The 21,094-nt window shown below is 38.7% G+C and overlaps 1 protein-coding gene across 1 annotated transcript in view; it reads right to left on the reverse strand.

Moving 5' to 3' along the window:
- The window catches only part of TPK1 (thiamin pyrophosphokinase 1), a 233,342-nt gene that overhangs the window by 93,450 nt on the left and 118,798 nt on the right, over nt 1-21,094 (reverse strand). Inside the window, exon 6 of the mRNA XM_011365531.2 lies at nt 16,576-16,722. Coding sequence (XP_011363833.2) covers nt 16,576-16,722 — 147 coding nt within the window. The remainder of the gene's footprint in view (nt 1-16,575; nt 16,723-21,094) is intronic.

A 21,094-nucleotide genomic window follows, 5' to 3' on the forward strand; every position in this document is an offset into this window, starting at 1 on the left:
GACGGATGATGTAATGAGAAGACAATATTTTGTAATGTTCAAAACTAGCAGGGAATTCATCTTTAAAATAATATGAGGAACACCTGCAAATCAGCAATAAAAAGTTGACGGTATTCTCAACAGAAAAAATGAGTAAAGATTAACAAGCACATGAAGAGATGCTCAGACTCATCAATAATTATAGAAATACAAATGAACACAATTAGCTATCACTTGATTCCCATATAATTTATATCTACAGATGTGGATAACGTGACGTGTTAGTGGAAATATGGGGATAACTTTTTAAACACAATTTTAAAAAACATCACACACTGCTGGTCTGGTAAAACCATTCTAGGGAACAGCCTGGCACTAAAGTAAACATATACCCTATGGTCTAGCAATTTCCTGTCTAGCTACATATATGTCAAAGTAAAGCTCACACAGGTCCATAAAGGCATACATGTGAGGGGAGTCACTGCAACATTATCTGTGGTGGTGGCGGGCATGCAAGGTTTGGAAGCAATTTGGTGTTTATCATCCAGAGGGTAGATGGGCAATATACAAAAATATACTAGATATGCAACACATAGTGCTTTGAAAAAGGAAAAGAATCAATGTATAAACAGCAACACAGATGGATCTTAAAAATATAATGCTGAGTAAAAAAAGGTAAATAAAAAAATATATGGAGGAAGCGTAAATAAATGCACATTGCCAAGCAAAATAAGTCAGTCTGAAAAGACCACACACTGTATGATTTCAATCACGTAACACCCGGAAAAAGGCAGAACTGTAGACACGGTAAAAGGATGAACGTTTACAAGGTTACGGGGAAGGTGGGGAGCGATGAACAGGTGAAGCTCAGGGCATTGTCAGGATGGGGAAACTACACTGCGTGATGCTATAAAGGTGGATGCGTGACAGTGTGGGTTTGTCAAAACCCACGTAACTTTACAACACAAAGAATGAACTTTATTGCACACAAGTTTAAAATATTAAGGGAATCCTGGGGAAAAATGCAGACTGTGACAAGAGGAAAATATATTAAACAACCTCAACGAAGGGAGCAGGACAAAAGGTGCGAACCTAAGGAACTGTGGAAACAAACGGAGTCTGGAAAAACCATAGTCTGCGTATGAGTGCTGTACTTTAGGTGATAAAGTTGTTTTCTACAAGGGCACAAGTTAACAGTTGTAACACTGCTATACATGTATAATGGAACTAAATAAGTAAATGAATGACAGATGGTGGGATCCAGGTTTCTCACTGTCGAGGGGAAGACTGTAGACAAGCAAGGAGGAATTAGTTAGAATGACTCATGTGGTAATGGATTAGAGTTAGAAACATCAGCCATGTTTAATTTAAGTGTAGGTGATTACATATAGAAATATGTATAAATATGGGTATATATACACAGGTTAGCACACACATCTTATTTCTTCGCTGAGAGGTCCTAAAAAAAAGACACCCAAGTAGCAATAAGCCCACCTAGCATTGAGATCTTGGTTTCTAATATCATTTTCCAACAAAAGGAAACAGAACTTTGGGGCAGGAAATATGAGATATGAGCCTGGGACATTCTGCAGTAGAAAGAAGCTTGTGCACACGAATGTGTGTGTGGGACACACACACACACACACACACACACACAGAGCACAGGAGCCCAGTGAAAGAGCTCCCAGTGGCCAAATTTGGAACCATTTCTACAACCAAATAAAGTAATATGAAAATACAATTCAAAGTATAAAATAAATATTCATTAGTTCAATCTGATAAAATTATTGAATCCGTTTTTAAATGGGAAAAAAAGAGATAAATCTTCCATGTGGAAGAATTCCAAATAAATTATGTGACTACTCCCCGCCAATGCGGGGCAGTGTAGCTCTCTGCTCCTCAGGGATAAGTACCCTTGATATGATGTGATAAAAACATCACTTCAACTCTATCTCACTCTGTAAAACACTTAACCTAGTGTAATCATGAAAAAAAGGTCAGACAAATTCCAATAGAGGGACATCCCATAATATGTCTGACTCGTATTCCTCAAAACTGTCGAGGTTAGCAAAAATAAGGAAAGTCTGAGAAAACGTCGTAACTAAGAGAAGCCTAAGGAGACATAACATCTAAATGTAATATGGGATCCTCGGTGGGGTCCTAGAACAGAAAAAGGACATTAGATTAAAAAGTAGGGACATATGAATAAACTATGAACTTTAAGTTAACAACAGTGAATCAATATTGGTTCATCAATTGTGACAAATGTACCATACTAACAGGCTAGTAATAGTAGGGGTGCTATGTGTGGGGGTCAGGAGGACATGTATGGGAGCTCTCAGTACTATTTGCCCAATCTAATCTGTAAGTCTAAAACTATTCTTAAAAATAAGCCTATTACTAAAAAATGTACAATTACATATAAAGCTAATAAGGAAAAGGTAAAGAGTATTTATGCAAAGTAAGTGCATACAAATATACCCCCAAAATAAAAAATAAGAAAAACAAAAAAGTATATGCAATTTACATTACAAAGGGGGTGATATTGCTAGTATATAAAGAGCTTCTAATGATAGAGAAGGAAAAGAGACCAATAACTTTATAGAAAAAAATGAGCTGTCCAGAGAAAAAGAATGTGTACAGCTTTTAAAATAAAAAATATGTTCCATCTCCTTTATAAGAAAAATGTAAATTAAAATCATTCTAAGATACAATATCTCACCTATCGGCATGCTAAGGCTAAGGGAAAACAGGTATGCTTATCATTGTTCCATACGACCCTACGGCGGACCGTTTGGAAGAAACGTTCTAGGGCTCTATCCAAAAGACACACTGGCAAAAAAGCAAAAACACACGCAGAAGACTCTTCATTCCAGTTGACATAATCACATCACAGTAGTACTGGCTTGAAGGCAGACTAAACCATCAGCGGAATGTATCGGAGAGGCTAGAAACAGATCCACATACACATGGATAAGTGATTTTTGACTAAGATGCAAAGGCAATTCAGTGGGGGAGGGAAGAGGCTTAAGTGGTGCCAGAACAATTGATACCCACATGCAAGTAAATGAACATCAATCCACACCTCGCACTGTGCACGAACATTAAATCAAAATGTCACAGAGATCTAGATGTAAAACCTAAAACTATAAAACCTCTAAGACAAAACATACGGGGAAACCTTTGTAACCTTAGTTTAGATAAAGATTTCTTAGGTAAAACATCAAAAGCATGATCCATAATGAAAGAGATAATAAAGTGGACTTCAAAATTTTAAAACTTTGCTCATTAAAAGATCACTATTGAGTTTGAATGGGAAGTGTAATACAAGTATGAACTCATGTTATCTTAAAAAAAAAAATCCTAGCTTTGTCTACTGAATCAACTTAGCAGCTCTAAGATTACCCTCATGCCTAGATATGGTCTCCAAATAGGATTTCCTACCACAGGGCCCTCTGGAGAGAGTCTCGACGAGTGGGGAAAAAAGCTGTGGAAACAGGAAACAAGACGACTGCGCCCCAGTCAGAAGGATTCAGTGCCACTGCATACGCCCCCATTGGCCAAATACAGGACACTCTGAGTAGCATTAAAGACGATAAGCAGAATGGACTGATTCTACATATCCAGTATGCGTAAAACCACGAGCTTAAAGAAAACTGATTGATCAGCATTGAAAAAAGCCAGGGAACTAACTCATTACTTTGATAAATACAAATTAAAGAAAAAAGAATTAAGTGTGCATCCTTTCTTCCTTTACAAACTATTCCGCAGGAGAATTTAGTAACTAATCTGAGGGAAGCTTCTCCTTGTGTAGGACATGTATGGGAGCTCTCAGTACTATCTGCCCAATCTAATCTGTAAGTCTAAAACTACAGGTTTTCCAAGCAATAAATGAAGTAATAATGGTAGAATACTTTAGTGTTAGCGTTGAGCAACCACTATTAAATTCATGGAGGCAAATGATAATCAATGGCTGTTAATATCACAACAGAGAAACAACCAAATGTTATGATGTGATGTCACCTATTCCAGAAGTGACCCCTCTCCAGTTTTTTAAAATTGTTCTGATCATAGCTCTAGAGTTAACTACAAATTACAAAAATAAAAGTAACATAGAAAGTATTTAATGCCTCTAAGGCCATGCAATGAACACAGACTGTGAAAATTCCATACAATGAATGATAAAGTTTTTTCAACAAAAATGTTGAGGGGGTGAGGGAAAGAACAGGAGGAAGAAGGAAAAAACAATGGAGACAGAGACAGACCTACTGATTAAAAAAACAACAAACATGTGACCCACTTGCAATGTATGAACCTTGTTTGAATCTCTAATCATAAAACAAACTGTAAAAATATCTTAAAACAATGGACAAAATGTAAACACTTGATCATATTAATGTTTTACTTCATTTAGATGTGATAATGGCACTGTAATTATGGGTTCAAGAGTCCCTTTCTTTTAGAGATATTAACAAAAATATCTTTTAAATGGTCATAAAAACAATACACATTTTGTAAAACAGAACAAAAGATAAATTATATTAGGATGGTTCCTTATGTGATGGAAGGCAGTCCTAGAGGGGAATGAGATTTGAATCAACAAATCCAATCAAATAATGAAACAAACTGACCAATAATGATAATGTGCTATGAAATAAGGAATATGATTAATTCAAATTATATTCAAATCAAACCCTTTCCACTTGAAGCCCAAAGGAAAGAAATCAAACACGAACAAAACAAAAATTAATTTCGTATACCTGGCCTTAAATATTTTAATTTTCATGCAAATCATGTGCATTATCATTCTAGTAACAGATGAAGAAATTGACTCAGAAAATCCCCAGGAGCCACAGTCAGTACACACTACAGCCAAGACTGAATCCTCCCACTCAGAGACAGAAGCCCCTAGACAACACATAAGTCTGTCTTGAATAATTAAAATTTTTCAGAACAAACCATAGGATAATACACCGACACTGCTTCTTCATACACTCGCTCCTTAAACATCTATTCTTTAATTAATGAGGATATACATTCTCCTTCCAGTTCCCTAATGAATCTGCATGTTTTCCTTTCGAGTGTGACTCCTCTTCAAAAGGATCCTGGCATAATAAATTTCTTTCTATTTTAGATATAAATGCAATTCTTCAGGTAAAAAGCACTGTAGATAAAAGGAATGGAGGATAAGATTTGTAACATTCATTTATTTTTATAATATTGCTCATCAGCGTTTTTAGCCTAAGTAGTAAGTTAAAATTTGGCTCATAGAATTGTTTTAAATGATGTGTGTTAAAGATAAGATGGTTTTAAAGAATTATGCACTATTTGGCTTTAGAAATGAAATTTTTTCTATGGCAGCCTACTGGACAATATGCAGTATTAAGTGTTGCTGCTAAGTCTCTTAGCCATATTTAACACTATTCAAAATCGTGTTACAAACGTGGCTCAATGAACTAGTGCTTGCAGGGTTAGACATCTTTGTATCTGAGACGTAAGCTCAATGAACAGAACATAAGGTCTTCAAACTGAGCTGTATCTATGGCCAATCATTCTCGGGTTGTTTTTTTTTTAAATCATTGAAAATAGCCTCCATTTGTTTTTCTCAGGGGGTGTGTAATATAGTAATTTATCGGAGTATGGAGCAGTACATGTGTGAGCAGAATGCCAGGGTATGTCCTAGCTCTGCATCTTTCTAGCTGTAAATAAGACCTAGAGCTTCAGTTATCTCATCTGAGAAATAAGGAGAATAATATATTTTTATAGAGCTGTTGTGAGGTTGTTATACAAGTCCACAAAAAAATAAAAACAAAAGAAACTTTCACTTGGAAAAGGACGGGGCACATGGTGAGCCTCAGTACTGGCCACTCCCGTAACTTTCGTTACTGAAGAACTTGGCTGCCCTGCATTGGGTAATTTCTGCTAACAACTCAATGGGAAACTCCTACATACTACGAACACAAGTAAACCTCTTCTGCTCACTGGTAAGAGAGAGAACAGGGTACGGAATTTCTTGTCAGAAACAGTCGGTTCCCATGTGGAACTCCATGGATAGACTCCTACAAACTCTTAAAATTCTATTTTAAAATTCTAGTGTCTATATAAATGTATATTTTTCTGGAGGGAAGATTCATACTTTTCTTCAGATTCTCAAACAGGCTCGTGACCTCGCCCGAGTTACAAAGCATTCACCTAACTGCAAAGGATTAAGATCCAAACGCCTTCGCACGGCGTAGGAGGCAATCACGAACTGCTTCTCTGCCTAGCTCTCCCAGCTCTTCCAATGCCATTTCCTTTATTGTCTCTCCCAGAAACACTGGGCTTTCCTCAGATCTCCCTAATACAGTTCAGTTTCTTTGCTGCCCAACTTTGCTCACAACGTCCCCTCCAGTCGTCTTGTGACCCCATCTCTCTTAGTAACCTCCAGTCGTCTGCCTGCCTCTGAGACAGTTCAGACATGGCCTCCTTCCACCACCTGCCTACAGTAAGCTACGTGCCGCTTCGGCTTCCATCACGGTCTGTAATAGATCTGTAATACTGAACTTATCTTATGTGAAATAATGATCTGTTTAGTGAAGATATTATTAGCTCTTCAAGAGTAACTTACTGATCTGCAAAATATGATACCAATAAATCCTTATTTGAATGAGCACATAAAATTGTCTAAGTCCTTTTATTTTTCATAAGACTTGCTCTGCTCCTGGAAATATAGTGTGAAATATGCTCAGAAAAAAAAAATTAAGCTCTATTCATAGCTTGGCAATTACCATTATCAAAATTTCAAAAGGTGCCCACTTCTTCTAACAGGCCAGCTTCATCCAGGAGAAAATAAATCGCCACTGTCCCATAAGCCACACTCCTGTACACTACACTTGCCAGATAAAATGAAACCGATGTCACATACTCTGTCTTTTACCTTGAGGACTTCTGGTTGAGAGTGGAATTGGCTTCCTATTATCAGACAGTTGAAAAGGCCAATGTATACACAATTACTCAGTTTTGAGGCTTCTCTATCAACATGACTTTTTCCAAAAAAAAAAAAAGACTCTGGTTTATTATCATTACTATCTTAGCTACAATAGAATATTCTTCCTCGTTGATAAAAAAAACTGATTATGTCCACTTATTTTTTAAAAATTTATCTATATTCTATAAAAGGTGGCAGTGGAGCCTAATTCTCTGTTATAGAAGAATTATGTGGTCTTTATAGTTTACGCTTCCTTAATGAGTTTCCCTTTTAAAATTGTTGCTTCTACACTAAATGGCCTCATACCGAGCTCATGAATCATGTAACTGGAAACAGAACCATGGAGTGGAGAGAGCTAAAGGGTCAGTGTGACAAGCATGTGGAATGTGGCTTCACTGTTAACTAGTGGAATAACCCTGGACAAGTCAATTCATCTTTTTAAGACCTACTTCGCTTATCTTTAAAATTGGGTCATAGTGTCTCCATCTCATAAGGAGTTTTGAAAGCAACTCATGTCTCTAATATGAACTTGCATAAAATTACTTGAGAATCATTTTCAAAATACACATGACCAACATTCAAAGAACTGCCTGGTCTGAATTTGCAGTGTGTTCTTTCAAAACACTGCCACAGAAAAACTAGGGTACACTGAGATACATCCCTACAGTAGGCACTAAGCAGCCATAGAATGAGGATAATCTCTCTTGCCGAATAGAGTGGTCTCCAAAATATACTACTAGGTAAAAAAAGGGTACAGACGTACACAACATGCTAAATTCTGCATAAAGAAGGGAAAATGAGAAAACATGTACTTATCTGTTGTTTTTATTGGTGAGGGGGATAGGAATGGAAATGAGACCTCTCCCGAGGACGTCATTTTATCAAGCTTTGCCTCTTGAACTACGCAATTACTTCAAAATCATAATTAAAAAAAATAGTTTTATAACTTTAAACTATAACAAATGAACCTAATAGTTACATTAGTAGCATAACAGCAGAAAGAACAAAATTTAATGTTTGAAATGACAAATTTTAGATAGAATGCCCTGACTGGGATGCAATTTAAAGAGTGAACACCTGAGAAGAAACTTCAAATTTCACTCAGTAGTTATACTATCAGCAAGAAAACTGGTGCTATAATTTTGAAGCTAGTGACTATACATTATGGTATAAAACAAGTAAGTTATTTCACATCAGATTTTTTTAGGAGTAAAAAAATATATAAAATAAAAAGTTTTAAAACTGTATAGTAAAACTGAATTCAAAATGAGTTCAGTATGAACTCGTGATTTATACGCAAACACCTTTTTGTTTCCTAGTTCTCTTCACTGAAAAAGTCTAGAAGCGAAGCCACCACAGCAGCAGTAAGCACACTGATAACCTGGATTTTGGTTTCTAAATATCATTTCCCACGTTGAAATGTTTAGAATAATGTGAGGTGATATCCGTGATTTACTGTCAAGGGGTTACCCTCCAAAATACGTTTCTACCTAGACTGACAGAGCCTTCTTGATAAAATGTTTAAAAAAATTAAAAATAGTCAGCTTGAATATGTTGTTCATTATACTATTCTCCAAATTCTCTGAATAGATGACATTTGCATAATAATAAAAAAGTTGATTGAGGAAGGGAAAAAAGCCATGCAGATGATTTCACTGCACATCCCCGAGAGAACCCGTCTCGGCAGAGAAGATCCCTGACACGGGTCCCTCACCCTTCATTCTTTTGATTCCTTCCACCAGGGGCGACGATGTCTAGGGTAAGCATGGATTCTAACGGACGACACAAAGCGCCAGGCGCAGGAGCAGGACGGGAACACCCTGGCCCGGTCATGGATTCACTGTGCACGCACACTGCTGTCCCGTGCAGGGTCCTCATCTGGGAAACAGGAATGAGGGACTGACGGCTTGCTTAACAGGGCCGCTGAGAATCGGGGGGGACCACGATGAAGGCACTTTATCAACTAAAAAGTGCTGTGTAACTCTAAAAATGTTATTTTTGGTAATCTTCCAGCCTTTCAGGTACAGAGGGTATTTTATAATTCAAGCATGCCTCTCAAGCGATGCCACTGGCATTAATATTCAGTATGTCTCTGACATTTGGGCTGTCCTCTCTACTTGATATCATACTTGCTGTATCTCAGTCTCCTTCAGAAACCGGGGCCGTCTAATTCTATGCTCTGCCAATCAATCAATCAATCTATGTGTGTATCGATAACCTTGGTTTATACTCTGCTTTGCTAACTTTGTTTCTGGCTTTGATGCATTTTTATAGATTTCATTGTTAACCTATTCCATATGCATCAAGTCAAACGTCGTAATTCCAATCATGACAGTTATGAAGGACTAAGTGGAGTTCTTAAAAGACAACTTTATGGAATAATGGTTTCCAAAAAAAATCCTCCACAAAAGACCTGAGAGATAGCTTACTTTCCTTCCTCTCAGTAAGATTAGAAGAGCTGAGATTCTTGGGGTGTGTGTGCGTGTGTGTGTGTGTGTACACATGTGCATGCACATACATATTACATGTGTTGTATGTATGTGTGTATCTGTACATGGGTGAGAAACCTTACAATACTCCTTGGAAGAACTTCAAAATATCCAGGGTGAATGTATAGTTTGAATAAGTGTCCTCATATTTCAGCCCTCCTAGCTTAAATATATTTATATAAATTTTCCACTTTTTTTTTGCTTTCAGTTTTTATCACTTTTGGAACAAATAAACAAACAGTTCGCATGTTTAGAGAGGGGAAGGAATCTTAATTGGGTTGGAAGTAATACAACCCAGCTGGAGCTGCACGAAGCTCTTTATACAGAGACTTTCACTTATGCCGATCTTCCCAGAGGTTCATTTCACGTCCCTGCTGGTGACACTCAGATCACTTCACAGATCATTGATACAGCATTGGCAATCTTTTGTTTTCAATCAAAAAAAGATGCTGAAGCAATGCTCAGTTGAACTAAGTATACATGAGAGTGTACTTGTGTCCTTGCCAGAGGCCGGGGAGGGTGGGGGTAGATAAAGGAAAAGGTGACATCCAGTATCCACTATTCTATTACTTTGTCTAGAATTGGATTATGATAAATTATGATGACAGAGCTCAGATAAATGCTGATGCCTGTCTTTTCCACTGCTTCACCTGCACATAGGACTCTTACGGATCGCACCAAGTCTCCAAAACCGATTCTCTGTCACTCACGGCTGGAAATGAAAGGCCAATTTCAAGTAAGTTTTTAAATGGTTTCCATGGAGACTGAATTTGATGTTTCCTCACCTGCTACTTTGGCATCACTGACTGATCACCGCAGCTTTTTGCTGATGGGCATCTTTCTATAAACCTCCCTGGGTGAAAGACTTCTTTAAGGTCAAAAACTTGAATGCTGTGTGAGTGAGTGGAGGGTGTCAGCATTGTTATTTGACACTTTTTCCCTTGAGAGTTCATTATATCCAGGTCGCTTTAAAACCTACGACTCCTGCCACCGCCACCCTCACTTATTTGCTCAAGAGCCCCTAGAAGAAGCTATCACTCCCCCAAACGAGCTTCTAGCAAACCAGAAAGAAAGCACCTGCCAAATAAGGGAAATAAGGGGACTAAGTCACAGCTTCTGACTCCCAACCTGGGACACCCAGGCATCACAAGAGGAGGCAATATGAATACTTTCGATAACAGAAATAACACATTTAGATCATCTAAAACATCCTATTTATTTGGATTTGGCTAGTACTGGATGAATTGTGATCATTATTTCATTTTTTTAAATCAAAAATATGCAATTATATGTTTTAAGGTTTAGAAAATAAGAAAAGTTATCTTATTAAATTTTGTTTTATAGATAGACTGAGGCCCATAGGAGAAAAAAAAGATTTTAAAAAGTGATGAACATAATCCAAATGAAGAAAGTTTAAAGGGGTTTATTTGGAAATTCTGTATAGAAGACAGAAATTTTGAGTAGGGCTTTAGAAGAGATTGACTTAAACAAAAACATATTTTGGGCAGAGATCAAGTTTGGGATCAGATATGCAGAGCAAAGGACAGGCGTAATCAGTCTGGAAAACGGGAGCTGAAACAGTTGCCGGAGGCCGGAGGCCACGTAACATGGAGCAGACAGACCAGAAACGCCTCATGCCTGGACCAGGAGTGCAGGGAGGGAGTGGGGAGCACCCGTCAGGACTGTGGAGCTGGGGGTGGGACAAGGGACCCTTCTGAGGATGTGGATTTAAAATAGGTTGAAAAGCACTTTGTCGGTGTAGAGTGGCACAGTTTGTGACCGCAAGTGTGCAAGCCACCTTACACACGGGCGGCTCGGCGGCTGCGAGCCTGGTCGTACTGGGAAAGAAAGAAAGGCACAATCCCCAACAGAAATGTTCTTGTTCTGTTTTTGCTTTTATCTTGGAAAATGATATCACCCAAGTAATTTCATAAGCCATCACTAGTTCCCAGATTAGTCTCCGAAATTCAACTGCTTTAAGGAAACAATACAAAAGGGTAAACAGTAATGCATGAAAAGGTATTTCTAACTCCTTGCTCAATTAATACTCGACTCATAGTAATCTGGTTTCTACACACATCGTGCCATGAAAACTGTACCTTATCAAGTTTCTTCCTGGCTGATGACTCATTGCATCTTTTTTATTCTCGACATAGTAGCTGATCACTCCTTTGCCTCTTCAATCTCTAAACCACCTTGGTTTCAGTGACATCGCTCTTTCTAGTTCTATTTCTTCTCTTTAAGGTAGCCCGTAGGGTTCGTTCTACCATCTGCCATCGAGGTTAATCTCTTTATATCCCAAAGTCAGCTGACCACCTTCAAATTTTGATTTGTTTTCACATTTTCTATCTCGGAGAATGACAGCACCCGGTTGCCTAATCCAGGGTCCTAGTCACCACTTTGATTCCTCCCTGTGCTCCTCCAGTGAAGACCTTGAGTACACATCCTAACAAACGCCATCATCTCTTCTTTGCATCCACACTTACAAGTCCACTTCCATATAGAAGAGGAAAGAGAGGTTGTGAGTTCAGTGTGGCAGGACATTTATAAAGTGACTGGTAATTTTTTTTTTTTTTTTTTTAGACTCTCACTGCATGAGATCTACTTCATTTTCAGCATAATTTTTTTTTCAAAGAATTACTAAGTATAACATTGGACAAATCACTTGAAGTCCTTACAAATGCTCATCTATAAAATGATCTTTACATCTTTATGCTATTTACACTAACGTTTAGTGGTCGTGGGCTACTACATAGTTTATACTTGAGATTCTAAAAGGCCAAGCGAGAACAAAAAATACATAGGAGAAGAAGACAGAGAGGAAGAATAAAGGCTGTTTCGGAGAAATGTGTCATTATTGTTAGAATCGAGAAGCCCCTGTCCCCTCAGTCCGTGTCACTCTGAGAACCACGCCTCTAGTGCTGTCACTGACGAGACTGTACCGGACGAGAGCACGTGTGGCCAGGCAGACCCAACCCCTCAGTTCTCAGGAGAAACCATTGCACAGGCCGAGTCTGCATCATGAATATTCAGCCCCTTTCTATCAGACTATTAATGTATTTCTATCCTCTCTACTATCAGCATTACAGATGTATAATATATAAAATGTCAGGAATTTACATAGTAACTAATTGATCTCTTGAGAGGAAAAAAAAAAAAACAAAAAGAAAACGGGGAAGAAAGAATATCTACAACGTATTTAGAAGTTTGTTCAGTGAGATAAAGACGGACGAAGTCTGTCCTGTAACACGACTCTGCTACCTCCGATACCGAAATCCTGAACAGGAATCACTGAACAAGGCTCAGGGGGATGTAAAATGCATGCCTTACTAACTCTTGGACGTCTAATTTCTTGGTCATCAATCCTATTAACTTGTATTACCAACTGCCATAAAACTTGCAGATAGAAGATAATTTATGCTCAGTGTACAGAAGCTAATGTTGCTGGACTCCTGAGAAGCACTGTCCAGAAAATGAGAACGTATGTATGTGAAACCAGGAGCCATCCACACTCTGCACGGCTGGCGTGGCAAACACGGGACTGTCTTCATAAGGGATATGGCCTAACTGGCAACTGACATCAGTGGTGTTCATGTCTAAAATGTCTCTCATTAATGTCAAAAAATCTCCTGCTAATAAAAGGCCATATATCTTATTAAGAACACATTTTTGGAAGTAAAGGATGGATGCTTTCTTTTAAGGGAGGAGCTATAAGGCATTCCATTTTTAATGGTCTATTTAAAAATGGCAGATTAAACAGTCCTTCAAAGTAAATGCTGCCTACTGAGGTTTTCGTTCCTAACGACATTTGAATCATAGAAAAATATAGCAAAACACAACACAAAAGCCTTTATATACTAAAAAGACAATCAGCTAAAAAATTCTAAACATTTTCCCATATTTAATATAAACCCAGAACTATACTATTTTCTCCTTGTTTTAAAACCCAATTTGTAATGAAGAAAAATAAGTCACAGAAAGGGAACTGAAAAGAGAACAGAGATGAAAGACTTGAAGCTGCAACAACCCAAATGACTTTAAGTGGCTTTTGCTACGAGACACGCAGGTGAATCCCAAATGACTCACACAGGGACTCTAATGAATGGAGGACGATTACGTATTTATACAACATGGTCTCATGAGAGCCTCACATGAAGACTCTCTGAAAGAAACACAGAACATTACAGAAAAACTAAGAGCATCTGCAGATAGGGAAGCTTTTTTAGAAAGATTAAGCACATTTAGACCACTGGTCTAGGGTTATGCCAGCCACTTCATGGTCCTGTAGCAGACACAGCATGAAAACATTTATCAGCCAAACAGTTCTCATAAGATGTCTCATTTCTCCTGCTATTATCTTCAATTTCATGCAACCTATAATTATAGAACCAATTCTAGAAAATAATGTCCTCAAAAATAACACTCACAATAACATTTATATTGAATTTTACCACTTTATAAGTATTTTAGCAAAGCTCAATGATAATCTCATTTAATTGGCTTAAATGATAAAGATTCTTGTTGTATGCAGATTTTGTTACAGTTGAACCTTCAGCGTCACTTGGTTTAATTTATGGGTACAGTAAGGTGTGATATATCCTTAAAGTGTAGCCAAGGTCTATCTTATTTGAAAATAATATTATGGAGAGTATATATTTTTATACACACACATCTGGCCACTGAGATACACACTGTTTATGAATAATTGGATCGTGACTTGTTTTTCAGAGTTTGCTATTTGCATCCGAGTCCACTAACTCCACGGAAGAGGAAATATAGTGGGACAAGAGCTGTGTCATTGTACCATATGAAGCGAGACTCTTGGTGGAGAGAGAAATATAAATAACACTCCTGCCGGACTGTGAGGGAACTGCCCAACCAAACCTCGCTCTCTTTAGTTGAAAAGACAGAACAAGTCTCCTCTGAGGGTTTGTAACCAGAAGTCAAACTCACAGCAGAATTACCTTCAAAATTCATTCCACCTACACATCCAACGTCTCAAACGAAATAGATACCTAAGTTATTAATGCCTACAGATAACTGGGCAAGGAGTCCATTCTCGGTTCTCCTTGAAATCACTTTTAGCTTGTATTTCAAATAATTCCCAAGGTAAAGCTCCTGGAAATCTGAGGTTATGGCCAAAAACAAAACACAGAAGGAAGATTAAACATAAAAGACAGCTGATTCATAAAGACCACAGATGTTAGAATTATTCTAGACCATAAAATAAATATGGCAATTATATTTTAAGAAAGAGTCTTGAAAATGTGAATAAAGAGTAAGCATGTAAGAAAGAAGAATCATGGCAGGAATTAAAAAATGGATGGATTTAGCAGCAAAATAGACACAGGTGAAGTGGAGGAGTGAAGTGGAAGACAGAAGGGATGAAGAATTTCGGAATGTAGCCCAGAGAGATTAAGACAGAGAATATGAAAGAAATGTCTGAGATCTATATGATACGATTAGAGGATCTCATATTTGTTTAGTTGGAGTCGCAGAAGAATGGACAAAGAGAATAGGGTGACACGATACTGGAAAACATAAAGGCTGAGTTTTCCAAACTGATGACAGTGATCTGCGGATGGGGGAAACCCAGCGACTCCCAAGCTGAACACGTCTTAGGAAGTCCATAATCATGCACATTACGCTGAAGGTGCAGAACACCGAAAATAAAAAGATCGAAAGAACAAACGTCGTTTTTCACATGTGGACTTAGTTAATCCTCCAATTTTACTTTTTAAAAATTATTGTGCTGCGTGGTTAGCTGTCTAGTTATCTATTAACCAGAGTATCTACAAAGAGACAAGTTACGGTTGACCCCTACGGCAATCGTATCAGTTCAATATAATAAAGAAAGCTCGATGCATCGCAATGGCAGAAAATTTCAAACTTCGGAAATTGTTGGGAAATTACAGGCATTTAACAAACAAATAATTAGAAATCCGAGAAGCACATCTGCGCATGTCAAACTATTACCTGAGGTCTTTTAATGACTTCTTATACCCTATGGCAAAAGAGTTCACACTCCAGTGTGTAGAATTCAAGGCTCTTCCTAACTAGATCACCAACCAGTTATCTAGTATTAACTAGTCTTAACCTTGCTTTATATTTATTTTTTATAAATGTCTGCTTCACTGGACATGGACTAGAGAGCAAAGATTGTATGTTACTTTTTTTTTTTTTTTTAATCCTCAACTGCCTAGCAGTACAACAGTTAGGTAGCTGCACTCTATAACTGTTTGCAGACTACAGAAATGGACAGTATGGTGTTTGAAAACTGAATTCTTTAGTTCCCCTTCCACATCTTACAGGCAATGCTCCAGAAATCAAATAGCTAGAGCCAGAAAAAAACAAGCAAAAGTGGATGAACAATGCTGAGCATATATTACACCCACTATATTAACCAAACAATAAATTTTAGCCACTGACACGCTAGAGATGATGGACAGCAGACGGAACAGAGCAAAACTACCATGAAAGGTGAAAAAGGAGAAAAAACCTGTCCGCTGTCTTTAAAAAAATATTACCAAGCGATTATTTTCCAAACTGAAATTCACCTGTCAACCTTATAAAATGTGTTTAATTAATGAGAATTCTGTTCTAAGCACTACGCTGATAGAATATTTCCTTGATGTCTCTTATTGGACATAAATGACATCATCATTATATATATTTATTCTGAGGCACTGAAATAAGCAGGCAATTTATGAACAGTAAAAGCTAAAGAGTTTGAGTGCTTGAGAAAAGCAAATCCAATTTCCAATTATAATGACAGCACTGAAAATACATGAGAATTCCATTTGAAATATCTGCCAAGCTTTGCGTTTCCTCTGTTGAGTTTTTCTCTCATTCGGTTGCTCAAAATGCAAAAGTTCTAAATTTAACTCTTAGTCAATTCAGTTAAAAGTCACAGAAATTTTTCCCCCTGGGTGCCCTAAAATGAAAACTTTGAGGCTCCTCTACAGTGACCAGAGGCAGCAGACGGAAGTCAACATAAGTAAGCAGACAGCTAACTTCACTCATGGTTCAAGGACAGGAACGGGCTGGCCTTTTCTCCTGTCTGCCCTTTTCTCCTGTCTGCCCCAGTGTCAGTGGGGCAGGGGAAGCTAAGCGCTGATGTTAGGCTGGGTCTGCACTTACTGGCTGGAGCAGGTAGATGAGCGATTCCTCTTGGATGATTATAACCGGCGACGGAGTGATGCGAGGAGCTTGGAACAAGGTGCTCACGGAGGCCATGATCTGGTCGAAGCGCCCAGTGAGCCCTCCCAGTGTCACTATCACGTCCACCTAGGTGAGGCAAAGGGAAGCGGAGCGTCACAGGTTTAAAGAATTTTAAATAATTGAGCAGCATCAAACCCATAAATAGAGCTTTCGAGATTACATTCTATCTGATAGGCCATCAACACTAGGTACCATTTCTGTTGTTCAGATGAAGGTATTAAGTCACTTGTTCAAGGTCACAATCTGTGAGTGCCGCGGTCAGGTTTCAAGACCAACTCTTTCAAGTACAAATTTTACATTTTCCCCACCTGCCTGTTCACCTGGAATACCAGCCAGCTCTTCCTTTAAAGCTGTTTACGTGTCCCCTCCGTGTGGCACTGCCCCCTACCCCGCCCTCGCCCCGGCTTCGCAGTTGACGCCTCTCCCGCCCACGGCACCACCTGTGGGCACTGTCCTAACACCCAGCACACGACGCTGGCCTGTTCTACAGACCTGTCACCCCACTAGAATGCAAGTTTCTTACTGCCTTTTTTATCGAACTTAGCAAGTTGCTAAACAATCTGTACCTCAATTTAATGTTCATATGTAAAAAAATGAATAATGGCCAACTGAAAGATTGTCATGGGGAATAAATGAGGTAATCACATGAGTTAATAAGCATAAAGCATTCAGAACATGTTTATAACATACTGATTGTTTAAAAAATGTTTGCCACTCTTCTAATTATTTTTGATACTACATTTACATTACTATTAATACTTTTGTTATTGTTACATGTAGTTTCATGTTACTTTTTTCATTTACCACTTGAAAGAGAGTATTTCCTATGATTAGAGGATAGTTAATTTCAATGTTTCCCTGTTGCTGAAAATACACTTCCAGGATATTTACATATAAAATTACTGTGATGCTTTACTTATACATGAGACGCTGGGTAAGCGTGGGCTGCAGGAAGTGAAGGGGTGCAGTAACAGTCTCCTTCTGCATCAAGTATTAGGCCATGGTCCCAAGAAGAATGAAAGAAAGAGGCCCTGCTTTCTCTCTGGTCAGCCTCATCTTACAGTCAGTGTATCGGCATAGTAAAAGGTAATATATTGATCATGAAAGAGGAAAGACTGAAAGGCTTAATTAAAATATTGTAAGAAAACCTTGTATATAATAAAAACTAACAGGAATAATCATTCCATCTGAAATAAACCAGAAATTATTTAAAAATAGAAATATTTAGTTTCTAGGTTTTAAAATAGCACATTTTAAAAAGTATAGATAATATTTAGTCCATAAAGACAGTGTGATTTTACAGAACAACATTACCCTGGCACCAATATTACCTGTCCCATGCCTAGAGGAACAATAAGTGACAGAAGCTCCAGGAAGCCAAGGACAGCGTTTGTCTGGCCTTGGTTATGGCCCCGGTGGCCAGCGCAGTGCCTAACCCATATAAGACGCCCCGGTGGCCAGCGCAGTGCCTAACCCATATAAGACGTTCCAGTGTTTGATGAACAAGTGAAGACACTGCAAGAAAGGATTGGTCAGCCTAAGGAAGAACTAGATTAACTGCCATATTGAAGGACTATAAAAAGCAGAATGAGATTCCATAAAAACATGAAAAGTAAATTAAAGAGAAGAACCTAGAAGTTTAGAATGAGTTTCCTGTTTCTGACCTTTTCAGAGTGTAGAGAGAATGGAAATTTTTACTTTGAATAAGATGTTTCGTATCAAAGCTAGAGTATTATTTTAAGATAGGTACACCTCACATCTATAAGACTTAATACTAACTTTGGAGATCTTTCTAGAACTCTGTTAGATTCGGGGCCCAGAAGACCGCACGCCCTAGCAAGCCTGTATTACTTTGAATACACAGGCAAAGGCAGGGACCTCTGTAACTTCAGAGGAAAGAGGTAAATTGTTCAGCAATTAGGCTCAAAACTGCCAAATATACACCTTTTGTTTGGGGTATCAAGTCAGGAAAATGGCTTCTATTCCTGTTCAGGAGATTGTTAATGAAGCCATACCCAACCAGTGAGGAAAGGCCTCAAAATTATACAGGATCTCAGAAAAAAACTAAAGAGAATTTGCTTTTAACTGAAGAGAAAGACATGAAATTGCATATGAAATTTAAAGGGGAGACAGTTCTAAGGCTCCAGTAAAAAGCACACTGGCACATTCCGATCCGCATAATCTTACATTCACATCAGAAGCAAAGCCTGATGATACAACAGTTGATTCGCTATTCAGTCTGAGGAATCCCGTTTTCAGGTTCTCAATTTCTCATTACTATACTCTAAGCCTTGAGGGATCCCATAACCTTTAAGGCTGAAATGTACCCCCCTCTTTCACCCTGGGATATCATGATGAATAAGCAGTACCTGTAAATCAGTCGCTGAGTTTTTCAGAGTAGAGCAGCGGCAAGATTACTTCTCGTCACTATTCATTTTCCCTGCAGGAAGTACTTAGCGAGACTGATTAAAAACATTATGGGATCCATGCAAGCCACAGGTGAGTGGGAGGAGCTGGCAAGGGACAGTACACACTCCTCCGGCTCTGACAGTGATGTAAGGAAGACATCTGATATTCACAGAGATGGAAGACAGGAGACAGACTCCCCGCTGCGTGTTTACATACGTTTTGCAGTAATACCTATGGGACAGAGTGTTCAGCCTGAAACAGACATTTACAGAATGCCAGGGCTCCTCTTCTGTGTGGACCCAAAGACCTGTGCATTTATTGCTAACACCGCCCAGTGAACTGTACATTTTTAAAACTATATTTTCCCAATGCCGCAGCATCCACACCCACAGACTGTGAGCACCAGCCCAGGAGACAGCGTGCACCACGCTGATGTGGCTGGTCCCTGCCACAAGTTCCCCTTCTTGCCCTCTCATTCTGGGACTCAGTGACATTCAACGCACCAATGAAACCCTCTCACGCTTTTGTGTGTGTATCCTTCCCTGACCCCCAAAGGCACCTGACCACATGTCCTCGCTCTCTCTCTCCCGGCTCCCTGGCTCCTCCCATGTGGACCCAGCACAGCATGACATGCATGTCCCTCTCTAGGACCTGTGAGTATACCAGCCCTTTAATTTCATATGCTTCTTTGTGGTGTTACTCCACGTCCACACCACACGTGTCCGCGTCAGATGGATCATCAAAACCCTCCATTTAAGTAACATAATTATTCCTTTTTACACCTAGTCACACTGCTACAACAGTTGGTATACTTGTGTCTCTCTCCTATGGGGGCCTATGACTCACAGATGCCAGCTGCAGTGTTTGCAATGCAGGAGACAAGTATTCACTGAGCTTCCCCTAAGCATATAAAAACTCAGGAAAAACTGAATAAAAGAATCAGAGAGGCAAGGAGCTAATTATTAGGCTAAGTTAACATCATCTAATTCCTACAAAATAGTATTTGCCTGATTGGCAAGTGTTCCAGTAATTAGTGACTTTTGAAAAGAGTAACTTAATTCACCTTTGTTACTTTGGGTAATATTTATCAATCATTTACCATGTGCTACATTCTATTCTAAACATAGAATATATCAGTAAAAAAGACAAAAACTCCAACCTTCATGGAGTTGACATTCAAATGGAGCATAATACACAATTGACTGAAAAAAATTATATTCATCAGAATGTGAAAAAGTGGTATAGTAAGTGCTATCAGAGAATATCAGAGAAGGAGGAAAAGGAAAAGCAAAACTATGGGGGGGGTAGGGAGGAGGTAGAGGGGGACTTCGACTTTAAATAATGTAGCTAAGGTAGGCCACACTGAGAAAGTAACAGAATATCAGCAAACACCTGAAAAAGACAAGGGCGTTAGCCAGCATATAAGAACACAGGGCAGGATGCTTCAGAGGACAGACTGTATTGAGACCCTGAAGCAGTGACATGGCCCCAGGCATTTTCAAAGAGTATCAGGAGGCTAGTTGCTACAATTAAATGAGAAATTAGTGGCGGTCATAATAGAAATCAGAGTAAAATGTGCTAGATTTGTATAGAGAGTTGCCAAGCCATTTTATTTTTGTTAAATAAAATGTGCTAGATTTGTATAGAGAGTTGCCAAGCCATTTTATTTTTGTATCTTTGATTTTTGTTAAATGGGGAGCCATTTTGAGCAGAGGAGTGACATGACCAATATATTTTAAAAAGTCGCTATGTGTGTTGAGAATAAACTGTGGGACTGCAAAGAACAAAGCCAGGAGCCCAGTAAGCGATTATCATAGTAGATACAGACAAGCCCCTGTCACACCATCAGAAACTGCTATCTCCAGACCCTCACGGCAAAATCCAATGGGCCATTTTCTGTTCTGATAATTATTTGATCAGCTACATCTGATGAGCTTCCAGCAAACCACATTCTCTTGATCTCACTAGCTGTTCCTTATCTGGAGTCACCTGTTAACTTTGGAGTGGCCTGGGGCAAGGTCCCTAACTC

This window comes from Pteropus vampyrus, unplaced genomic scaffold (genome assembly GCF_000151845.1).
Source record: "Pteropus vampyrus isolate Shadow unplaced genomic scaffold, Pvam_2.0 Scaffold112, whole genome shotgun sequence".
Lineage (NCBI taxonomy): Eukaryota > Metazoa > Chordata > Mammalia > Chiroptera > Pteropodidae > Pteropus > Pteropus vampyrus.